Source organism: Bombus impatiens, unplaced genomic scaffold, assembly GCF_000188095.3.
Source record: "Bombus impatiens unplaced genomic scaffold, BIMP_2.2 scf_0487, whole genome shotgun sequence".
In the NCBI taxonomy this organism is placed as follows: domain Eukaryota; kingdom Metazoa; phylum Arthropoda; class Insecta; order Hymenoptera; family Apidae; genus Bombus; species Bombus impatiens.
Genome location: NT_176906.1, coordinates 2,089,093 through 2,114,578, shown reverse-complemented (window position 1 = coordinate 2,114,578; position 25,486 = coordinate 2,089,093). Strand labels below are relative to the sequence as shown.

The following is a 25,486-nucleotide window of genomic DNA, read 5'->3' as shown; positions in this document are numbered from 1 at the left end:
AAGTTGTAGAATATAATTAAAATAAGGTAACTGCTTAGGTCTGTATATAGAACGAAAGAATATGAGTTTCTCGTTTATTTCCCATCGTTTAAGTATTATAATACTTTACAAAAGTTATCAAATGAAAGAACTAAGACTAAGAACATACATCGTCTCGTGTTACGTTCTCAAGCTAGGAAATGCCGGCTAACTTCCGTCACGTCGCGCGTTTTTTAGTGTTTTGTACTAAAGTCCTACCCATGTGCAGGGTTTTTGTTTCTCGTCACTCTTATCGAGAAACAATACGTGATTACGCTTAGATACATAGTTGATAGGTTAGAGTACCTAACTTGATTGTAACATTTCTAACACAACGCTTAGCATCTTTGTGCTACCCTCCGAATAATGAGACAACATGATCGTTAAAAGGAAACTTGAATTTTTTTTTCGTAAGAAATTATATTCCTTAAACATTGTTTTTTAATACTATAAAATATCTCTTTTTCTTTTATTTATTCATTTATTTTTTTTTAACTGACTCGATTGTAACTTAGTTTCAAATATTCAGAGACCTGTACAAGACTTTGCTAAAAATTAAATACGTGTTAACAGTTTCTTATATAGAAGAAATAAAAGAAGAAGAAACTACGTACAACGAAATGAAAATGAGAATAATTTAAAAATGTATAATATACATCAATAGCCTAATATATACAACTAAAAAGATGGCCAATCATCTATACCTGCTATTTCTGATTTCACGAAATTCAGTCGATTCATATTACGAGTCAACGTTAGTCTACGATTCAATTAAACGAAATAAGGTTAACAGCGATGATTAACGGTAGAAGAGGAAAATTTCAATCTGAATCGATACGAACAAAGTTTTTTACCGATGATTGTTCTCAACGCGGATTAATTAAACGTTGAATATATTTAACGACGTTTATTATTCGGTTTGTGAAAGAAGTCAACGATCCCAGAATAAATATTACCGACGACCGATTAAAGAAAAGATGAAAATAGAATATCAATTATTACAAACGCGATGAAATAGACATCGAAACATCAAGGAAGTAATTTATCATGAAAATGCAAGCAGTTTCAAGAGTTCGACGGTTTATATTATACCCCTAAATAACAGCTTCCCCTCAGCTAGCTGTGTACGATTTTCCTCAATCGATTCCCTGCTTCGTGTATTTAATCAGCGTACAACTTTTGTACTCGTCGATATATCACTACCCGATTAATACTTCTAATGGAACGCAACAATAAATAGAGCATGACACGATACAGAAATGAAAAACTTACATTGCGAATTAATGCTATCTCGACCATTTGACTTGGAAAATTTCTTGAATATTTAATTATTACAAATATTTCTTCTTTGAAGATACCACATTGGGTACACAGTTCGCTACAACACACGTTATAAGATAGCATTAATTTGTCAACATGTTTACATGGTACAGCGCCAGTTTGCTGCATATTGGAACGCTCATTGCACACGAAGTAACATTATTCTCGTGGGGATTCTGCGAAATTTCACAAATACGTTCGTAAATCGAGGCATGCTACGTGACTTGGCACGAGCAACGTCGATTTTTCGCCAGCGTGATCGATTTTCTCGTTCCACCGTAGAACTTTCGCATGCATCGAAATAGAAAGATTTAAGGTTCTCGCGCCCTCTGTTGCTCGCGTTTCTGTTGATACTCCTTGATGCAGTTCTTATAAGGAACCGACGGGACCCAAGAGCATCCAGCTGGTCCTGGCATGCAAACGCCATAATCCCTCTGGCACTCTTCCGGACCAGGTTTGCTCTCCCATAGACATTCTTTGCCATCCGTGCCTTCTAGAGCGGCACCCTTGGTCCACCAAGGTGTGTAATAGATCTGCAATTCATGAAACGAGCAGAGTATAATTGAAAGAAAACAGTGGAATTCTTGGTCAATAAGGATTCGATATTATGGCCGATTGGTTAAAATTGATCGTAGCTGAGATGAGAATTCGGTCACATGCAACTGTCTGTGTCGTCTTGCACTATTGAACTAATCATTATTAGCGAAATTTTACAAGTCACAAGTTATAAGAGATGGAAAAGGAACTCTATAAGTACAATTTGCAATGTGTTAATTTACTAACGTTAATAGTTGGTAAATTACTGTAAAAAAGATCTCAAATGATTGATTTTACATCGTTAGTCGATTGACAGAATTTTAAATATTTTTCAGTATTAAAATTAGGATTATTGCATATTTAGGAAAGTAATCGACAGAAAAATGTGTCATGAAGGCTTCATATTTGTACAAATAAAAATTTCTCACTTACGTTACACGGGCAACCGTAACGATACAAATGCCTGAAACCTTTTCGTTGTCTGCTCGTCACAGAACGCCAGGCCATCTTTATACCACACAACGATATGTTCGCCTTTTCACCATCATAAGTTTTGCCGCTAACAACGTAAGTTTCTCCAACTTCAAGGTCCACTCCACATAAAACTTCGGACGATGCGGTCCATAAAATATTTTTCTTCAGGACGGTGTACGATGTCTTGTTGTTTACCTGTAATTAAAAAACAATCAGGTGTAGATTACGATACAAAACTGATAAGTAAAAATAGTGCAACTGCCATACGAACCTTGAAGATTTTATTGATTTTCACGCTATAGGCGATTTCATGCTCGTTCATGTTCATCATCTTCTTCACTCTTACAAGAACGACTATCATAGAGGAGAGAAAAAGCATGTTTATAAAGTAACAGAAGAGATCGTATTTTTGTAGCAAATTTCATGCAAATTCTTACCGAAATCTGAATTGCAAAATAGTATTTGAGGGTGACTGCTCATGCAGCTACACGCCGCGACCCTCTGCAATGGAGCCAGCGACAGCGCTATGAGCAGAATGTACATCCAAAACCTCAATTGCCACATCTGGAAACAGAAGAATCGATTCAATTACATGGTGAAAGTGAAAAGTAGTTTCTGGATGTTTTACTGATGGCAACAAAAAAAGATGCATTAAATCTTATCAAGTATCATTGGAATTAGATTAAATGTTTATCAAAGATAAGAGTGAAAGGTAGAAATGATACGATAAGAGGCAAGGTAATGAAACGATCTTGAATCGAAGACGTGTAACCATTGTAAGAAGATAATGAAACTTCTGAGAAATGCTTGTTCTCTCAGACAAGATCCATTTATCTCCGAAATCTGATTACATGTATCCGAACGATCCGAGACAGTTGTCACCTGTCGGATACGGCGTAACGTATAACTCTATTCGACGAACGAGAAACTGACTGACTAAGTCATGAGAATGCGTGTCTCGTTTTTGATGCAACAAACGAAGCATCGCGTCGAGGTGAATCATGACTGTTCCTAAACGACTAATCTGAATTTGCTATTGCTCCATCTAAATCTGGTATCTCGGCAGCCCACCTGCAAACCTCGTTAATGCAAATTTATTCAATCCTTGCAGAGCTGTAACGTGTGGTTAAATTGATGTGCGAATTCTGCGAAACTGACGATCAACAATTGTTAACACGAGGTCTTGAATAAGCTGCCACTGGCCTCAAACACGAAACTATCCGAGCAGAGAATAATTGACAAAACTTGTTTAAATGGACTCCTGAGTCACGCATAGTGACTAAATCCTTTTAAATCAATGAAAATACTCGAAAATAGTGTTATGAGTAAAAACATCAATCATGGAGAACAATGTTATAAATTCATTCATAACACCGAGTATAATGGGGAAGAATCACCTTTGGACCGACAATAAACGTTACGGAAGCGCTGCAATTCGGCCTAGTTTATCGACATCAGCTGGGCCAGGTCTAAACATAGACGTAAAATGGAAACCGAAGTCCAACACGGACCAGAAACGCTGTGAGCCGTTTCAAAGATCGTATTGACGATACGTTTCCTTGGACTGCGAGAATAGACCGGTGGACAGCTTAGAATCTAGGCATTCCTAACGGAACCGACTGGCTGCTGCAAAAATTTCTTCGGTAACTATACTGTGATTATGTGCATCGATAAATTCCAAATGAATTGTTGGTATTTACACACACACGTGTGAGCGCGCATGCGCACGCGCGCGCACACACACACTATACTACTTTTATAACTAAGTTTTAACTAATTAACTAATACTTTATACTATAACGGAGAACTTAAAGAATATTAATGCTTTATGCCAGAAATCTTGAACTACTTTTTCAATTTCCAATAAAAGTTTCTAATCAGAAATAGATCCAACGAACGAATTAACAAAATATTTCTTATGTTAATGTAACAAATCAAAGGAGAAAATGGGGTGAGACATATACGCCCTCTATATATGTGTTCTATGAGGACTGATACGGTAAATCACGGTAAAAATGAGATATTTTGTAAACGTAGATATAAGTATTAACAAAACATGGAATTGGAATACGAATACGCACATAAATAATCATAGCAATTCAGATACTGAAAATAGTTGTGCGTAGTAAACAAGACAAGACAGCAATGGTACACAAAGTAATTTTCCGATGCCATAAAGATTTCTTGCTCATCCATTTGTTAGAGAACTCACATCTCTCACTAGTAACGCATACAAATTTTGATCAAGAAATTGTATTTACAAAACGAACGATAATACACGAAAGCATGTAGTAGGCTCGGCCTATAAATAGTAAAATCGTGAAACATATTTGTTTCAGTAGGAGCAAAGAGGTTAAGACACGAACACGAAAACGATTTCGGTGAACTATATCGCCATCGAACTTCAACGGAATGTACTGAACGTGCACAGATCGTTAGCGTGCTCAGGCAGTCACGATATTCAACCCTGTATCGATACATCATGCTCGAAAATATACGTTTACGAAGCGTAACACACAGTGTTACTTCAAAGCGCAAAATACATTTATAGTAAATGACAGACAAATTCGTAGGTGTTCTCGTTGGAATCATCGTTTAACACGCTTTCCAATAGCACTCATGCAATATCATTGAACATTTCGTGTGATAAGCTTTCGTTACGCAATGGTTTTAAAAAATTTATTGGTTAGTTGACAACGAGTTAGCCATTTCAGGCGGAATGAATGTTAATAGCAAAGGCAATTTGAGTGAATTGAGCCACGTTACGCTAACGTCAGGACGCTCGTAGAGCCACTTGCTCAACTGTGTTCTCTTCGGCTTGCAAATTTGATTTTATTTGCGTTTCCAGTCTTATTTCGTGGTTTTATCACTGCCGTCGAGGGAGTTGAGTATTATAGTGCCACTAACAAGAAACAATTTTATGTTTAAAGATCATAAAGCTCTGTCTGATTATTGTAATTACGTACGGAATATAGCGTGTCCCAGAGTTATGAGTTCGAACTCGAGTGGATAGCGAACAATTTGCAGTAGCCGTGACTGGAAACTTTCTACATAACGCGGATGGAAAATTCTATTTGATATATTGTAGTTAAGAATAAACATAAATTTAACTCGCTAGACTTCATTCTGGATGGCATTCTATAGGTGCCTGCAAACTCACTAATTCAAATGTGCTCAGAATTCATATTTTTATTTTACACATTTGTGCACACCATGTACATTTGTGCATCTCCAAATTTCCCATAAATGCAAACAAATTCGCAATCTGATAGTTACTTTCGAAAAATGTAATAGCCAATACTTTATTATAACAAAATTTCCTTTCTAAGGACGAAATTTAAATTTAACGTTATTAATTAAAATTCCATCGATTGAATTCACTTATCTGAATATGAACGCATATTGATCAAAGAAAAAAACCTAGATAGTTGGAATAATTATTTAATTCCAATTACCCGAATAGTCTGCCGTGCAACAAGTTCAAATAAATGGTGTTTCACCGTTGTTATAAATTCTGCCAACTATTGAAGTTTACATTTCCAATTGGCGGACATGCGTTCATGCAATTATCAGGAAAATGAATGTAACCGATCGAGCGCAAAGTGTATCGAAATAGTTAATTGCGTGCAAGAATTTCAACGGAGCCACAGTTCGTAGCACCCACACCCAAATGATGACACCGATACTCTCACGCAGCATTCATCCGATGCACTTCATGCATCATCACGCAAAACGAATTGATTGGCTGATGTCATATAGGCAGCTACGTACTTGCATTATTTTTATTTCCATCGGCAATAATAAACATACGCAAATGGATCGTCCTACCCACACCTCGTGACGCATCGACATGACGACCTATTGCGCACCCAAACATTATTCGTCAAACGCATCACGATTTACACCAAAAGTACGAGTATTTGAACACTTATCATAGAAATCTTTCATGTCCATATTGTATATGTTATATAAAACGTTTTGAAATTTCATTAGCACCGTAAGAAGACACGACTGTCATAATTATATTGGTCAATTTTGAAACTCTGAAAATATATATACTATATAGAAACTAGAAAGATATTTATTGCATAGGTATATGTATATATGTATTTAGTAAAAAATTAGTATACACCATGCATAGCTTTCTCAACTGTATAATAAGTGTCAAAGTTCATTATACTGAATATCGAGGTTTATTAATATAACGGGTAATTGACTTCAAATAATTTTATGGTTTCCTGAATATATACTTCTAAAAAATATGTCGTAGTTTCTATAGATATTTTCAGATTTACTTCAAACATTACAAATACGATTGCGATAGTCATATCTCATAATAGTGTTAATGAGATTTCAAAATGTTTTATATAACACGTAGAAGTTGTCTACAACTGCTTAAATATTTTCGTGAGTCTGTGTATTTCGTCTGAAATTTAGTTATTACGCGGCTTTGTTTATGCAGTTGATCATATAATTATTTCCCAAACGAATTGTGCTAGTTTGGTGTTAGGTTTGCAACCCGGTGTGAAGTGAGCATTACCCGATATGCTGAGGACGGATTCGATTTCGTCCTGCTCTAGTTCGAGCGAGTTTTGTTTCTACGCGCTAAATTGTGGTCATGGTTGCATTCAGAAGCAAAGTAACTGTTTGAAGATTTGTGGACTCGTTTCAAGTTACGAAAATTTCTTGGTCAACCTTTAGTTGAAGAGATAAAATTAAGAATCTTATTTCGTTTCGAACTTCTTGAAAATCATACTTTGGTTGTAAAGTATCGAAACTTACGGTAGATCCGTTGGGATTTTTTTTTTTCATGGAGAATTAAGACGTTCGAGGCTCAATTCGCTAAAACCAACGGAGTGACATAAAAATGTTCGTTTTACGAAGATCGAATGCAACCAAAGGTGAACAGTATTACCATTTCGTGTTAGCAGAACGAGCGATCCGACTGGCGTACGATGTACGAAGTAATTTACGATCGATAATTCTGGCCTGAAGATTTGTGATTGCACGGATGTAAATAAGTGCGCAAGGCTACGCCAATTAACCTTAAACTCCGAATAAGTTTATACACGGCGTAGCGCTGTTGAACGTAAATGAGCGTCAGGCCACGCATATTCGCTACAACTCATACTTATGGTAATCTAAAACGAGCATACATATAAGTGCAATAATATAACTCCTCCGCATTTTTCTCGAGTCTAGTACAAGCGCAAGGCTAAACGTTGTAATAATTCACGCGCATCGTTGCTACGAACGACAGATTATCCAGAAAAATCTGTAATGGTCCGAAATTGGCAGGAATGCATGGTACAAATACCAATCAACTACACGGACAGAATTATTAAGACAAGTAATATTTTAATACCTTCGATATTTGAATATTGTCACGCACGATATCTAAACAGTTTAAAATTGTAAACAAAACAAAAACAATTGTTAAAAGAACAGATGTTTAGCTCCAAAATGAAATATACTTAGACAAGTTTAGTAACGTGGGCTGGTTTGACAACGGACTGAATATTTAAATTGTTTCCCTTATGAAGTAGGAAGGTTTTCGCCTGGTTTACGTTTACAAAACCACGATGAACTACAACATTCGACTCTCATGACCACTCTCTTACGGCTCTTCGATGATGAAACATCCGATGGATCAACTAAGTTACATAATAGTCCTATACGAGTTAATATCTATTGATTCAGCATTTCCTTATCGGGAGCATTAAAATCACACTCGTCCCGCCTGCACGTGACTTTACGTAACTTTACCGGTGCGTTCAAATACGTGCCGATTTATATCGGGTACATCAGCAAAAGGATTGCCTCGCGCCCGGTCCGGTCGTAACGTTTATCGCTTTCGTATATCTTCATTAAGACGGGAACATCGGAACGATGCTGTGCGTGATGATGTCGAACGACCATGTTTAGATGGTGCACGCTTTAAAAGGTCATCTCGACGCAGAATTCCACGAGTCACCGTGGCAAAACGACTTGAAAATGAACGCGATGCGTTGTGGTGATTCAAAGGGATCAAAGCGCGTCATAATAACGTGTCGAGTGCACTTCTCGTGATTGTAACGACGTTAACACGTTTACCAGATCTTTTCTTACCTACATACGTGTGTCTACTTTCTCCGATCTCGCGTTTTCATTTGCGGCATATCGTTGCAACTTACAGACTCCCTGCTACTCGAGTTGCTCGCAGAGATCGTTATTCCCCGTCGCGTCGAACCAATTAATTTACGTTCCGTTTCCGTCCTATTCACGAGCGTGAACTTGAGCTGATTTTCTTACCAATAAATATCACGCGAACATGACTCTGCGAATAAAAAATTTGTTTCGCTTTTGAAATCAATGCAGTTTAAGCCGAACGCAACTTGAATTATGAACAATTGAATGTTTAAAGTTCGAAGAATAGTTTGAGAAATATTGCGTTTGCAGAGAAATGATTTCGATGTTTGATCATAGTAAGAAAATCAGTTTCAAATGTTTCATGTTCATCATGGTTTACAATAAGAAATTGTGTTCTATATTTATAAAATATCATAAGGTATAAAAATGAATGTAGATCGTGCAGTTTCTATAGTTAGACGTAGAACACAACAAAGTCTCTTCTTGGTCAATTATATTATGTAAATTTAGAAAAGGTAACAACATTGTATTAATCTTTCTCGTCCTCACTATACTCCAGACGGCACTGTCAGATTTTCTACGTTTTAGGTCTTTACAAAATTATTTCAATGAAATGACGATAGTACCTACTAAGAAACTTCCAAAATGATGACGCAATCGTATAAAAATTACACCAAACAGAACGGTCAAATAAATTAACATCATACTAAGTTGATTTACTGCTACATCCTCAAAATCGACATTACTTCTTCATCTACCTGACATTATACGATGAACCGGAAGTAATATTACACACGATAGTACAAAAGAGCATCTAGGAAGAATTTCTTTCAAAACAAGGAAGACAATCGCGGCAGTAATTGAATACTGACTTGCATCAGGCATTCTTGCAATTGTTTACAAGATACAGTGGGCGGATTTACGCGACCATTAGAACGCGTTCTCAGCAAGTTCTTGAAGTTTTATATTACGTTACAGCTGACAGCAGCGGCAGCGACAGCAGCTCGTATCAAATATACCGGGGCGTGCACCGGCTCACTAGTTCCAAGCGTGAAAATGTTCATCGTCTTACGAGTTTACAGGACTCCGATCTCACGAACAGGAGAAATATATCGTGTAAACTATTATCCAAGCAGCCAGATGATAATATTGTGCTTAACTCAACGAGTATATTTCCACCGAGTGGTTCAAATGTTGAAACTTTTATCAGAAACGGAAGAGGCGTGGAATATAAAACCCGTTCGATTAACATTTTGCCACGGTAACAAGATTGAAAATTAGCGATGACATAAAATCATAAATACGTCTATAAATCGTGAAGGTTTATCGAAGCGTATATTGAGATATTTGAGACGCTATTTGCCTTTTAACATAAATTATGCTTTATAAAACGCTTTCTCATTGACTTAAGATTAAGTGAGAAGGAATAATTGTTTACGGATCGAATGAACGATTGTTCTTTTGATTATCAAGACTCGCAATTAATTATTGCTCACTTCAAGAATAAACGGATTGCATATCGTTCGAACGAGTTCCAACGTTATGCTTAGATTTAACGAACTCCCGATTTCGAAGTAGCACATACATTAAGCCAAGAACAATTGTTCTCGTTATCGTTACCAGAAGTCGTTTCGCTGGATTAGAATTCTTGGAAATCTTTCTGAAAATACACTCGGTCTATTTTTAAATTTCAAGGATAAGAAAAGGTTAGTTTCCACGTTTCTGGGTAACTTCGCGGGTATTTGCAAATTCAATAAACAAAAAATTGAGATAGATACCATGTAAGAAATGCAGAGACTCGTTTCTTCTTTAATTAGACGTAAGCATACAGTGTTAAACATTTTTTGATGCTCCAAAAAATTGCAGAAATATATTCGAACATAAATTTTTGTGGTCGTCGATTTTCGAGGTACGAGATTGCCTCGTGGATGTTGAATGGAATTTATAACGAACTGCACCTCATTAAAAGTTAATAACAACCCTTTAGTGGCGAAGAGACAGGCCCCTGTAGGGAATCAGCTAAATCGATGCGACGTAGAGAAGAAAGTTATAAAAATAAATTGGCGAGCATTTTTCAGTAAACGACGTATTGTACATTTTAATGGTAATCACGATGTACTTTATTGAAGAACCATCATTTTCATCAGTATCTACTTATGTATTCATTAATTCAGCGTTACGTTAACACGTGGGAAATATGATGCCCAAAATTTTCTCTCAATGAATTGACTGGCCTTTTCATCTCGGCCTGGATAAATCGATTACTCGCTTTCATCGCGTCATCGACCATGAATACCGGTTTAATCGCTACACACCAGACAAGTTATATATATAAATTTCATATGTAAAATTTCAATTTTTAATCACCCTCGAATTCTATTCTATTTCTGAATATATCGTTTTTTACAGAATGTATAAAATTTCATTAATTAAACATAAATAATCCTAAACATTTCGTGTTTGCTTGAAGTAGTATGTCACAGTTAGTAGTCACAGTAATGTCAGTAATAAGAGCAGCAAATCAGAGCGATGTAATTTCTGCGCACACTTAACAAGAGTTGGAAGACTCAACGTTTATGTAGATAGCAATTAGCATCTCTCACAATCGGGCAAGCTAAGTGCTGTACAGAGGCTTTCAAACACGTCGTTTGAAGTTCATCGCTGTGTTTGCTAACAGTGCATGTAATTAATGCGCAAGAAATGACGTCTCGCATTGACGTGCACTTGCGTAATTTCATGCAAACGATGTGAATTGAATTGCATGAAAAACATTGCCAAGAATTCTTAGCGGATTTGCAAAAATATTTTTGTTCAGAAATATCATGAAATATTTAAGGAAAAGTTGAACGATTCTTGAAACGTCCTTCCCCCAAGACGATCTTCCCTTGGTTCAAATATTCGTTATGTTTATCATAATTCCGGAATGTGATATCAGTTGAAAAGCCATGCAAATCTGGAAACATATTGCGTAAACGAAATAGATGTGTATGTACATATAAAGCATTGTATTCGCATGTTGCTTTAGCGACTTATCTTTTACTTTCTATTTTTATTTATCTAAGAAGATATATAAAAAGTGCATAATAAATAACAAAAAAGGGCTCATAACAAAATTGACCTTTGTGCAGGTTTGTTTTTCTTCAGAGAAACAAAAAAATACTCTGGCATCTTTAATTTTTCTTCTATATGTTCAAACTGTTTGAAAAAAACATTTATCATATTACACAATTGTTATCAATGTATTTGTACTTATTGTAGATGGTTTAGTTCCTTTTTTTTTTTTTTTTTTGGTTGTAAGACAGAATATAATCTTCTGAATACTATATTAAATGTATTATCATCTAAATGGGCGGAAAACTTGACAGGAGCTGTTTTGGCTAATTTGTCCCTCAATTTCCACGTTTAATTACTAAATGAAAAATATTTTGTATAGCATCGAGCAGCAAACAATCGATCTATATTCTTAATTCCACGTTTAAAAGTGATCTAAGTATCGAATAATGCGAACACAGAGCAACATTTTGTTACAATCTAGATAAAAATACACTGAAGTAACGTCCAACGTCTGGCCATGCGTCGAGTAATAAGATAAATCTGCAGTTTTCCTCAGAAACAGTCGAATCATTTACGTTCTAAATCCGCGACTGCAAGTGCAGATGCGATGCAGACAAGTATTAATTATACGATTGATCAATCACCGGCAAATGAATGGTTGGATGACGACCGCCACGATGTCACGAAGCGCGCGTGATTTCGAATCATCGCCGCGCGAGAGATAAATCGACGATGGTACCGATCGCTGATTTACATTTTCCGAGCCATTTGCCACAAACAGCGTTCGATTAATGAAAACAATTTAATAAATGGCCACTCGATCCTGAGACACGCGGTACTACCGCGAATACTGTGCTATAGCAAGTGTTGCAAATTGATAATTGCACCGAGGCTAATAACAGAGCAGCATCACGCGTGCCGCGAAATGCGCACGAACACAATATGTCACGAGGATAATCAACGTATAAATACACATCGCTTATCGTCATTATCTGACATTCATCTAAAGAGCAACTAGTTTTCACCTGAGGCGGTTCATCTTCGATGAAAGTTCATGACTCAACCGGTGCACTGGCCGAAATTAAAATAATTTTAAAATAAGCTTATATTTCGAGCTAAGGCTCCGAAATATTGCAGTATTTCGATACCAGCCATTTGTAATTATTTTATGGATTTTTGTTTCCCTATCTTATTTGTGTACGTGTGTAAGTACAAAAATGGATAAGTTCGAGAGAAGAAAACGATTAGTGATTCTAAGAATTTTCTCGTTCACCGTATCATGCGTGGATAACGTTGATTGAAAGTAAATATTGCTATCTTTTACGCTACTACACCGCATATGTAATATTCGTGATGTGTATTTAAGCGATAATCAGTAGAAATCGTTAAGAAGTAAAACGAAGAAAACGAAAAAGATATACATTAGCTTTCGTAAGATGGGAAAAATAAATCGACGTGAAAGTCGACAGTTATCGCTTGCGGATGTCTATCGCTTCTGTCATGTTAACCTTTGCTAGTTTACACGTGACCGTCTATTAAATTGAACTGGATGAACTCACTCTAGTTTCCACGGAATGTCGAAGCTTTACTTGTCCGCTTCTAATACAATCCTAACCTACCGACATTTCACTCGATTTAAAAATCTCACATTTCCAAATTCACTAGATCACCCAAAGGAAGAAGGACGAACAAAATATGAATTTTTAAAACAATTTGATTTCTAAAAAAAATTCACCGCGATTCAATTATCAATCATGAATAGACTGCGGATATTTATGTAGAAACAAATTTTCGTGATCACGACTGAATAAACGATATTTCTTTCGCTTAATAAATATTATAACGAATATTCTACTTCGGAAATTTTATATCGCATCTTTAAATTTTTCACAAACGTATAAAAATCTGCAGCCTAATCGTGGATATCGAATTTTCACAATTCACAATTCGTCCCCAGAATTTCGCGAACGTCGAATCGAGTAAAAAAGGAACGAACCTCTAGAATCGAACGTTTCCAAAAATAAAAATTCGCGTGACGATGGCGAAACGGAGCAGCAGCCAGGTAGAGGCTTCTAAGACGCCCGTCAAAGCAGGACTGCCCCAGTTCCATCGTATTACCGCTATTATATTCCGCGGCAGCATCCGTACATGCGTGTACGCATGAGCTCTGAGCTCGTGTACACTTGCCAGCTCACTCACTCGCATGTTCGTCAACGCGAATATACTGTCGCGGCGTGCAGAAGCTACGAAGCCGAGCCGAAAGAAGGAACGCGAGACTATCTGAACAGCGATTAATCATAAATTTGGACGTTACGTCATGTCGTGACCGACGATACGTAGTCGGAAGTGCAACCGACTAGCCGACGATTACGTCGATTCTTCTCAGTAAAAACGATGGATCGGTGTTGCCGTCGATCTTGCAGATTTTAACATAAACCCGTTTCACTTATTATTTCTGTTTGCTTGTTATTATTTATGACCATATCACTGCCATCTACGAATTGGGACGTATTATTAGAATGAAACAACTGTGAAATTGATAGATCGTTAGATTTGAATTTCTTAAAAGCCACACTGATCATCTCTAGTCGTCACATTAGTGTAACAAGTTACGACTACAAATATGGATTTTTACAATCGTTTATGCTATCCCTAATTCGTTTCTTTTTTATGATGTTAAATACTGATTATATAGGTGAGTAATAAGATTAAGAACTTTGTAGGAAGTGAAGCTGATCAATTTGGCTTCTGGGAGGCTTATTTACGAGATGATTTTGGAATTAAAGAAGAAATTTGATAACTTGGGAAAGCGTATAGCAAGATTTGTGAGTCAGTTAGTGATATCTGGTACCACATAAATCACGATTCTTGTATCTAATATTAAAACTAAACCATGACATAATAAGTATATTGAATATGTGCATATCTCTGATATTTGTATTATATTTAAGCGGAACAATGGAAATCAACATTTTATTGGTTCATATATTTATCGCTGCTGATAAGTATGTAGTCTGAGCTTATTTAAAAGATTAAAATTTTATAGACGTACATGTAAATACGTTATCAACGTGTCGCGCAATTTTGGGTGTTTTGTCAATCAACTCCGTCACAATTTCGTCAAAACGAGTTGCAAAAAGACGATAACTAACTGAATGATATTATACACTGAATAATACGCACAGAAAAAAGTATTACGAATTCCTCGATACGAGATTCCAGATACATATATCTTCGTACTTGTGCCGAGATTTTGCATCAAATTCGATATTCTTAACAGTGAAAACGGAGATAGCGATGTGCCTTTTAATTACATTTCGATATCGATGCCACTGCTCGGGACGATAGCACGATTAATCATGTATTTGAACATCGTGTCGTGTTGCTCGTTTACTGTGCACAAACACATAGGTACGTATACTGAAGAATTTACTACATTTGACACATACGTAAGTACTTTGTTATGAACGATACCAGAGGGAGTATGGATTTAAAATGAAAGACAAAAAAAGAATTGACGAGACCTGGCATGGTTTCAAACTCGAATGGCAATTCATCTCTCTACGGTTTTGCACAACTGCTCCACGATACCCGCTATTATTAATCCAATGCGTAACATTGCAATTTCGTTACGTTCAGCGCAATTTTTCTCCAACCACATGAAAGCTCGTGAATCAAATTCCTGCTCTTCGTTCGAAAGCTAATAAACAGAATTCCCACGGGAAACATGTGTAAGACATTAGATACGATCATGACGAATCAGTCTGTTTTTGTAACCATCCGGGATTCGACTTTGTTGAATTGTTAAAACTGATCTCAATACCGTTAATGTTCCAATTTCCCGCGGAGGTTTGATCAGCGGGCAAATTGACAGGTCGAAACGTTTTATTATGGTAATCGAGGGAATTAGGGTAATCACCGATGCAACGGGGAAAGTCACGGCGATAAAAGTATCCAACGCTGCTCTCGTGGTGTTCGCGTCATGAATGCGTATCTATATTTACAGTGTGACTCAGTGTAAATAACGAAGGAACTAAAGCGATACTGGTGGTCGACAATTTGCGCCTCGTTAAATCGGCCGCTATTGCGACCCGATAACAATCCGCCAGTCTTCATTTACCGATCGAAATAAAAACGTAATCGCGCCGATTCACCGTAATGTACGCACGAGCTGCATTAATTCGAAGATTCGTAAGCGTAGAATAATGCACGTCTCGTACGCTTTGGAAGTCTCTACGTATGATTCAGCATCGATCCTGGAGGATTACGTTAAGATGCAATTTCGTGGACGACTGTCGGGAAGAGGAACGAGAGGGCGGAACGATTGTCAAGTACATTTAGGACGGTCTACGACAGATGTACAAGACAGTCAGGCCTTGGGTGCGATCGTTATTGATAGTAAACGGAATTTTATCGCTTCCACAAAACACATGTTTGTAGAATAAAGAAGAAGCATGTTCATGGAAGTGTTCGCATTTGTGAAAATAATCGTTGGCAAAGAAAACGTCTGGCTATAAATTGCCAAGAGGAAGTCGTCGCAAGTTGCATACAACCGGTTGGGGAAGCAGAGAGGAAACAGAATCAACGATCAATTTGCGAGAAAAATCTGGCCTTAGCATTGCCACGAAATTGCGTGCGGGCATGTTTCGTGCACGGTTTAATAGCGATAACCGTGCTCTGCCTTGTATGTAAATTGCGGTTGGTGAACAATGAAGTGTAATTTCGTAGTCAGAGCGCAACTGGGAAATTTGACGTGATTCGATTCTAAAAACGCCAGGTCTCTTTCGAAACGGTCCGGTTGATAGGACGTAGCTGATAGAGAGCTTTTACCTTGTAAACAATGGTACAGATTAGGCTATTAGCGACACTTTCTATTTTGTGAAACTTTTACTATATCATTATGCAAATTCGATTGTTACGGATAAAACGTTGAAAATTATAGTAATAACGAATCACTCACGGTATAGAATGAAGAAAATGATCGACCTCGGGCGATAGCGCGTAGATGGGTACGCGATATATTTATCAGAGTGTTTGGATTTAGTAAATTACTGGACCAAAAATATAGGGCAGCTAACGACACAGAAATAAATGGGCAGCTATTTTCACGCGCATCGAAGAAATAAAAGTGTTTCAAAACAGCCCGTGGGTCACAAACCGCTGACACGGATTGTCTGTATCTATTTTTAACCAGACAGGGAAAAAATAGAGCCGCTGACTGACGAATAGCTCTATCTTTGGTGCGAATCTACCGCGAAGAATTACAACGATGTACTTATCTGCGTGCCAACGAGAAACATTCTAATCCTTTTATTTGCCGAACGAACGACACGTTGTTCTTCTTGTTGGAATTAAATACATACGTTTCTATATAGATTAGACGACTGTATCTTTATAGTTTTCAACTTTTAACTCCGATATTCCAAGGAATGATGCGTTGAAAGTTAATTGCAATAGGATTATACGATTCTGCGTAAAATTGTTTCTTATTAAACAATATCAATACCATAAAAGTGAGTGTACATAGGCGTATCAAAGCAACCAATATATTTTAGACCTCAAGAATTGCCTACCCACTGACGACAACTCATGAAAATAACAGATGAAATCACAGCCGATTATTATCAAGCGTGCACTTTGAATTGCCAGCTCGAAGCGTGGGTAGAGGAGAAAAATGTAGACTTCCTTTGACGCGGGTACACCATTTGCATGGCATGATTTCACGGAACATCTGTCAAAAAGGAAGCCGCGGATCGCGTCTCCTCCTTCGCCCCGTGAAAGGAGCCGCGCGACTCCGATACTGGCTACAAAATATCGCGTGCTACATGTGAAGAATGTATTCGGGAGAGTTACATGTTTGCCTATAACGGGTAATTAATTCTCCGTACGGATTTACCAGGCATCGGGCTCGGTTAGAATTTCAGAAAATCGAATTTATCACTGAAAGTTCACGTGGCTCGCGTTATATACGAATAGTAAATCTGCGTGTGTCGTTGGAGCTGTCGTGAACTAACTCAAGAACGAATAGACTAGAGAGAAATAGAGAGAGATGGGGGGGGGGGGATAAGGGATGTGAAAAATAAGTTGAATACACGAAGCAACGACGGGACGTCGCGTTTAACGAATGGCTCTAATTACTAAAACGCTTTCCCATCCTAGAAAACATCTCGTTCCCCGAAGCGTCGTTGCAAAAGCGTTCTATACACGCGGTTCGCCGCAATACTCCTCTTTCGCGTCGATGAATGAGATTGCTGGCCGCTGAGTCACTCTGCTCGTAGTAGCAGCGTTAGCTGGCCCGCGAAAGAACGCGGCAGACGTCAGAGAACAGAGAGAGAGAGAAAGAGAGAGAAAGGGAGAGCTGACTACCTCTAAGTATCACTCGTAATAGTCGTAATACGTGGCTGAAATTTTTAAAAAGGCCCGCTGATTGATCGTACACGACGCACGAAGGCTTTCTGCGTATGTACACGAACTTGTCGATCGCTAACTTATGGCGATCGATGCCAAGGACTGACTCAACGGCAGCGATCCGCCTGCACTTCAAAGCAGCCCGCTTTCTGCTGAAAATTCATTCCTTCTGCCAACCGATTCCGTACTTTCCGCGAACCACGACCGCAAAACATCGCGCTCACCAGACACTGAGGTGAGAATGCAAAGTTGTACGAGGAATTGTTTCCATCGATACTACGAAGCCACTTGTAATTTGATTACTCAGTACTAAAGAATGTCGAACAAACAGTTTGTTTAAAGAATACTTTTCGCCAAAGAAACCGCGAAACGTGTACCTGATTTCATATTCATACGGAATTCGCTGAACGAGAATTTTACACGACTCTGGAATACCAAGATAGTAGAAACGCGACTGGGAAACATCGTGATACTATTATAGAAACGTAGAAACACAGTGATTCAAGCTGCTAGGATCTCAATCAATTTTTGTTGCGAAGGCTTAAGGAAATGAACATTTCGTTGGTTGAAGCTTACGAATATACCTTTAGAAACGAATGCAGCACGTGCAAGGGTTGTCGTACTCTTTCATTACCGCGGCTTAATGCTTCAGCCGCGCGTAATGCGATCGGTTCTTCGTGCCAACGAATAATAGCGAGGGTTAATTAAAGCTCGCGCGCTCGATTATGTGTACCACGTAATCTTATACGCGTTTACGAGTGAATCCTCCTGAGCGCGTGCAGAGACTCGCGAAGAAGATTAAGACGAAGAAGAGAAAAGGAAAAGGTAAAAAAAAGAATGCTAACCGCGGGCAGAAAGTGCATGACTAGACTGACCATATATTTGTGATGATGTAACGGGAGAAACCGCAAAGACCACACCCCGACGATACCGCAGCCACGTGCTGTTTCGTAAGCTACCGACTTTTAGGCAAGGCCATTGCGATGCTGCTTGCTCCCCATAACATGTTTTTGGCCATTCTATGGCGTACATCCTGGACATTACCTTGAGATGCGGCAAGTAAGATTCGTGGTCTGTGATTCATGTCGGTATTTTCGGAATTATGTATTAAATGTATTTTTATGGTTATGTAGTGTTAGATGTTTAATGTGGGGCAAACTGTACAATCACTTTTTTAAGATATCCATGACTTTCATCCTGGCTATTACCTTGACAAGCGGTTAATAAGATGCAGGTGTTCTGCAAATTATGTATTAAATGAATTTTTCTGACGAATGCTTAATGTAGTTTAAATTGTAGAAATTATTCGAGTTCGCGGAGTAACTACGTTACCATTAATCTGCATTCTCTGTATTAAGGACCGCTGGTCTGTCGAAGGTTCTTGAACCGCAAGCGAAGTAATCACTGCGTGAGAAATATAGCACCGTGCGATGTTTCCGGGTGGACAAGAAGAGTAAGTTTGTGGTCTCGGCAGTTTCACGAGTCCGTCGAACGTTGTTGCTCGTTAGTGCAAACAGCAAGACTGTGTCTCGCGTCTTGGAACAGTACAATTGGGAGCAACTACGTTCACACAGAGTGACAATTTTAATTGATCGAGAGAACACAATCGAAAACAGTGACAAACAATGCCGCATTCCATTAATTTGGCCGACCCTCGACTCAATAATGTCACGTTTTGATAAAGGAAAAGAAAAAAAGAAATATATATCAGGGAAGGACAGGTATCGTGAATTCCGCGGAAATTATTAATTTATTATTGACGCCAGAGACATGTATTGGATAATAGCCAAGGACGGAGGAACGTCGTTAATCACCAACATAGCTCGCGTGCATTCGCGTAGTCGAAAGTGCACAGGACCGGTTTGAATGAGGTCGTGAAATAATACCAGAACTACGAAAATAACGGATGTAAAACGTTGTTAATTCGTGCGACGTAAGAATATAAGTATAAATATTACCAAACGCGCGGTAACAGGCGCCGGATAAAGAACGCCTCTCGTGCACACTGTAATCAGGATCGCGGGACGGACATAAAGCAGCGCTATAGGCATAAATAACAAGAAAATTGCCAATAACTCCGAGACGTACGTTTGAGTCTGTGGTGCGTTTGATCTCGGAATAGTTCAGGATTTATCGACCAGATTCCCAGATTACGCTATCTCCAGTTGCCATGAAAGAATAGAAAAAAAGAAGAAAAAATCCGGAAGAAGAGGAAGAAGAAGAAGAAGAAGAAGAATGGATCGTGAACTCCCGTGGTGTTATCGAAACGCAACACTGTACACAGGCACTGTGTCCCCCTATCCTCTGTACATCGTTGAACGGCGCGCGTGCGATCATGAAAACGGGCTGCTATAAATATTCGATTCGCTGCTCTAATCTGTTGGCGGACGAGGTATACCAGGTCTACCAAGTCTACAGAGAGCCGTCGCTTATTCTTCGAATGGAAATAAAACGCGTGTAGAGCATAGGTAGACACAGTGGACGGGTGACCATGCGAATACGCGGGCCTAATACACGTTTCTGAAGAAACGTACGTAGATAGCTAGGTATACATAAGCGGAGACCGGCTGGTTGGCGCCACTCGGTCCTCTCATAGCGTATCGGAGAAACGCGTAATAAACGTAATATCGTACACGCCGATATGACCCGTGCATTACGTTCTCTTATGAGAGTCGAATCGGAGGATTATATCTTCCTCTTCCAATCTTCCTTAATCGGCGTATCACAATACTACGTCGCAACGTGGGGAGGTCAGAAAGGATTTATAACACATCCCAGGCTAGTCATCCCTGTTTGTACTTCAGGGAAGTCGCTTTAGTCTAATGAACAGCGACCACGATCATTCTCGATCGTTCCACGAAATTGTTCCTGGACGCGAAGAAAGTGCATGTAGGAGATTTGCAATTAAAACTTTAATTGGCGATATCGTAAGAAATATTGAGTATTTTGTCCTATGATGGAATATTTTGAGAACAGAGTGACGAAATCTATCAGTGTGAAACGTTTCATCACGTTTCACCAAAACTCGAAGGTCTCATTGTAGGTTCAGAGTATTGTAGTTGTAATTTGAAAATAAACTGGTATCGCTATCAAGTTAAAGAGTCTTTTTCTTGTACAGAAAGTATTTAGATTTTGTAGATGGAAATAGTAAATTGCACTTGATTAAACTAATAATTTTTTCGGTTAAATTAAGTAGTTTCTTTAGTGTGAAATAACATAAAATTCTTCATATAATTGCGTGATACCTCCTTCTGAATGGAGAAATGCTTTCAGAATTCCCTTACAAGTTTTACGAGCAAATTGATAAAGAGGATAAGAGAGATAAGAATGAGAAACTTTGATTACGGTTACGTGAAGCATATCTTCAGACTCCATTCAAACAGAATACCGTATTCAATTGTCACTATAATAACTTTGTTTCCAATGATGTTTGTTTGGAAGCGTATATAAACGGTTCATGCGAAAGGTTCAATCATTAACTCGACGCCACAACGCGGCGCTGGCAGGTACATTCCTCCGTACGAGAGGTACGATATAGTCAACTCGAAGTTCATGTCCTCATATTTTCTGTCGTCCGCTTTATCGAAATCGATTCCTCGACAGCATACCGAATTCGATTACATGGATATCGGTTTCGCCAATTGAACATCGAACGAAGCTTCTCTTGAGCTTTACAGTATGCGATCTTTCTTTGACTTGCCGATCAAGCGTGGAACATATTATCCACAGTTAACAACCGGTTAAGTAAGATCGTCAAATTTTGATATTTAATAATGTCGTCGGACGTTTAGTACCTATCTAACGTTAATGTATTGTATTTAATGAGGTGTGCTCCACACGCTGAAAATGATAAATAGGACAAGCTAACGAGCAAATGGTTGTTCACCGCCCTATATCGAATCGATGAAAAGGTGGATTGGAAGTTTGTTCTCAAGAAATACCTACACAGCCATGAATATGAAATTCCTTTTAAACACACGTTGGAAATACTAACATGTATCAAATTGAAATTAATTCAATTTCGTCACCTTCACCTTGTTGGCAGTAATTGACAACAGATTATTAGAATTTCGTTAGCATAAATTGAGGAACTTTTGAAATTATTCTTCGCTACGTATTACCCTAATAATTTGTATTATTTTGTTTATCGCGAAATATTGAAACTATAATGTATGTTAGCAAATAAGTAATGTAGACTTCTTAATAGTAACTTTAAATACGTCTCAATTTACAGTTAATTAATTCTCGTTCGCGGGTAAATAACTTCTTACATTTCTATTATCACAAAGGTATTCGTCGTTATCGATATCGGCAAAGCGAAGAGGAAAAGAAAGCGATCATAGACATTACTGGACATGATAGGTCGAACCTCGACTAATTAGTATCATGAATTATTCATATCGTGAGCTGTCGTTTAAAAAACATAACGATGACAGAATATAACGAGATGCGAAGGTTTTATTTGCGTGTAGTAGCGAGAAATAGCAGGTATTAGGATCTTCTTTCGAAAAACGCTGGGTACACGAATACCAGGAACATAATAGATGTTGCTGGATAGAATTAACATAATGAAACGATCGTAAAAGTCTACGTCTCTGTTATTTTCACGATTCGCGTGGATTCTCGCGTTTCAACCATGGCATTCGTGGCTGGAATGTCTGTCTTTGCATAAGGTTCATATGACACGGTCTTAGAGCTAGCATAAACGATCCTCTACCGTGCTCATGTTGTCTGGTTTAGACTTATCGTTTTATTTATACAACTAGCGCTGCAAAATTCGCAGTATTTAACAACAATGCCTTGAAACAACGCATAATTTCTACGTTTTTATCTAAACATCGGTAAATTCGCTGCCAGAAACGCGTAAAACATAGACTCGATTGTCTAGAACACATTAGTCTATTCGATTGAATACACTTTGATTAGAAAAGAGAGCCTCAGAGAACGCGGTTCTGCGTTTCCTCGGTGCACGATTAGCGAAGTTTATTTTGGCTCGCGAGCGAGTATGATGTCATCGTTTTGATTGCTACTACGATTAAGCGACAAATGTATAACTTAAGGCCAAATGGAGTCAAAGTGCAGCCACTTTTAGTAGCGAATGTTATTCTCGTATCTACTAATCTTCGAACGCTTTGCTAGAAAGTTTTATTGACATAAAATCTATCTACGGATCATATGGAACAGTAAATTGTCTGAATGATAGATAAATAACAGAAAGTCGTAAATATGTCGATAATATATCGATTGATAAATAAGAAGCGAGTAGAGAGAAGTACGTTAGAGACACAAAGGTATATCATTAAAGACACGATTAGTACAGGAACACGAAACTGCTTTCAGGTACAACGTGAAAATCGTACATGCGGTGCACAGATACCTTTCTTCGTGACCCCGCGTAGATCCTTCCGCTTCGGCTTTCCTCGTAAAGTTTACTTGCACTCTACCTTTCTCTCCGTTATTCTCCTTGACCTCAAAGACGCGCAATCATTCTTCGAAACTGCGAATGGTTGTACCAGAGTCCGTCGACGGGTCGACGCAGCCGGTAGATCTTTCAGAAGCGACTGCCTCTCCGTGAGCCGGCGAGTTCCGCGTGATTCGATTCGCGTGCACCACGTTTTTCTCCTTCGTTTGCGGAAACTACGATAGAACTGATAATCGAACGAACACGAATCGTACTTAACGATGAGTGGAAGCTTTCCCGCAACCGTGTTATAAATAAATGATCTCGAGTTCGCCAACTATATCAGCCGATACACCATCGACCGTAAACGAGGACCGACTGGATTTTCACGTGTGTTTATCGATCGGCGCACACGTATACGTCCAACAAGAGCGGACCGTTCGCGCGCGAGCTTCGAAAAGCAATGCAAGCGCGAACGACACGGGAGCCTCTCGTTCCTTCCTACGTTCTTACGTCGATCTCGCTGCTGTTTCTGTCTCCCTTCCGATCCACTCCTCCTCTCTCTCTCTTTTTCTCCTACCCTGCTATCCTCCTCACTCCCGTTCAATCATACCTGTCCTCCGTCTCTGTCCCCATTTCTGACTTTTACCATTCTCTCTCGCTCTATACCGTGCTCTTCTGCTCTCTCTTCCTCTCGGAGAACTTTGCTCGTTCCAGCGTGCTACGCTCTTTTTCTCTCTTTCGAACTCGATCATCTTTTTTCATACCTCTCCCCCTCCCTCCCCCTCATTTCTTTCGTTTATCCCTCTTGTTTTCTCGTTACCTTCCTCGTCTACTTTCCTCGTGTCCTTGCTCGCTCTTCTGTTCTTCCTTCTTCATCTTCCGCAGCTTCTTACCTATATCTTCGTCACGCATTTTCATTATCGTTCTCCTCCTGTCCCGATCCTCAACTTCTCCTACCATCGGAGTTTTCCCCCTTCCAACGCTCTCATCCCCCACTTTGTCGGTATACCTTGCTCGCTTTGCGTCTCCTGCCGGCCACCCACAGTCCTCTTTCTCTTTCTCTCGTCTTCTCTCTCCGTTTAACCGATGCTTCGTCTTCCTCTCTTTCTCTCTTTCTTATTTCGAACTTCGTCGATCTACTTACATTTTTCTTGGCCAATCGCCCTCCTCTTCCCACAACACGACCTCAAGCTTCGCTACGTGCCTTCCTTGTTCGCCAAAACGCGCTCGCGGGGGTTCCACTCATCACCGTTTGATCCACAATTACTATCATTTAATACGTCCGCCGGCCTTTTTTATAGTTCCCTTCACGAAACACGAGCCGGGAAGGGCCAGAAACATATTTTGTCTTTGAAACGCCCGCAAACGTAGAACAGATCGGTTCTATTAGCATTCAAAGAGCCCTACCATAGCCTACTCGGTAAACAGAGACTGGTAATATATGTCCATAATGTTTATTCGCTTGATAAACGGTAATTCACATAAATTCGATAGCTTGTGGTTTCTTCTTTGAGTCTGATGATGCTTTCTAGACGAGATTAGCTACACACATTTGTACACATTATATAAACTTCGTGGCTGGAATGTTGGATAGCGGGAGGAATGCAGATTTGATTGGTTTATACTAATAGGATCTTTTTTCGTTACATGATTTAAAAAAAACGCGGCGTGCGTATTCTTTCTTTATTGAACAAAATGGTAGTTGATCAAAATTCATAGAACTCTATTTCTAATTTTTCAGTAATCAGCATTTCTAAAGATACATTGAAATGTTTAAAATAAAATTATACACTAATTAAATTGTGAGATATTAGATAAGATATTTTAATGAAAGCGGAATTTGATTTTTTACGTTTCTAAATTTAAAATATGGGCAGAAGTCGATGATGGTGCAGAACGATTAGAAAATCGGACAAACGTTATCGAAAGTGGGTGTGACTCGTCAAATAACCTTGGATGGATTATCACCGAAAATTTCGCAGCAGATATAAACGTTGGTTTCGCGGACGTGAACGGCGCATTATTTTTAGTGCGTTCAAGTACGACGAACAAAATCGAAGGCGACACCCCTGTGTATGTCTGCCCTCGGAGTCCTCGACAGTCCCCTCGAGCACGATAAATGATTTATCTCCGTGTCCCTCG

The 25,486-nt window shown here is 38.7% G+C and overlaps 2 protein-coding genes across 5 annotated transcripts in view; one reads left to right on the top strand and one right to left on the bottom strand.

Annotated features, from left to right (window-relative positions):
• LOC100744573 (synapsin) overlaps positions 1 to 25,486 on the top strand; it is a 39,465-nt gene that overhangs the window by 10,107 nt on the left and 3,872 nt on the right. The window lies entirely within an intron of this gene.
• LOC100749210 (metalloproteinase inhibitor 3) lies at positions 61 to 23,824 on the bottom strand. Of its 3 annotated transcripts, none has more exons than XM_012387799.3 (5): positions 23,318 to 23,824; positions 2,787 to 2,913; positions 2,621 to 2,703; positions 2,308 to 2,544; positions 61 to 1,871 (listed from the first exon to the last, which is right to left on the bottom strand). In XM_012387799.3, exons 2-5 carry the CDS (start codon positions 2,911 to 2,913, stop codon positions 1,650 to 1,652), a joined length of 669 nt encoding a protein of 222 aa, XP_012243222.1. In that variant the 5' UTR covers positions 23,318 to 23,824; the 3' UTR covers positions 61 to 1,649. The 3 variants fall into 3 exon arrangements, with proteins under 3 accessions (XP_012243222.1, XP_003490972.3, XP_033177627.1); XM_003490924.4 differs by lacking the exon at positions 23,318 to 23,824 and adding an exon at positions 13,529 to 13,683; XM_033321736.1 differs by lacking the exon at positions 23,318 to 23,824 and adding an exon at positions 13,092 to 13,134.

What these genes read in the sequence shown, in the direction of transcription:
- LOC100749210 (XM_003490924.4), bottom strand. Translation starts at nt 13,642, where the DNA reads ATGGAACTGGGGCAGTCCTGCTTTGACGGGCGTCTTAGAAGCCTCTAC. An exon ending in GGAAACGTTCGATTCTAGAG is followed by an intron (nt 2,914 to 13,528) that starts GTTCGTTCCTTT and finishes TTCTGTTTCCAG; the next exon opens with ATGTGGCAATTGAGGTTTTG. An exon ending in GTTACGGTTGCCCGTGTAAC is followed by an intron (nt 1,872 to 2,307) that starts GTAAGTGAGAAA and finishes CATGAATTGCAG; the next exon opens with ATCTATTACACACCTTGGTG.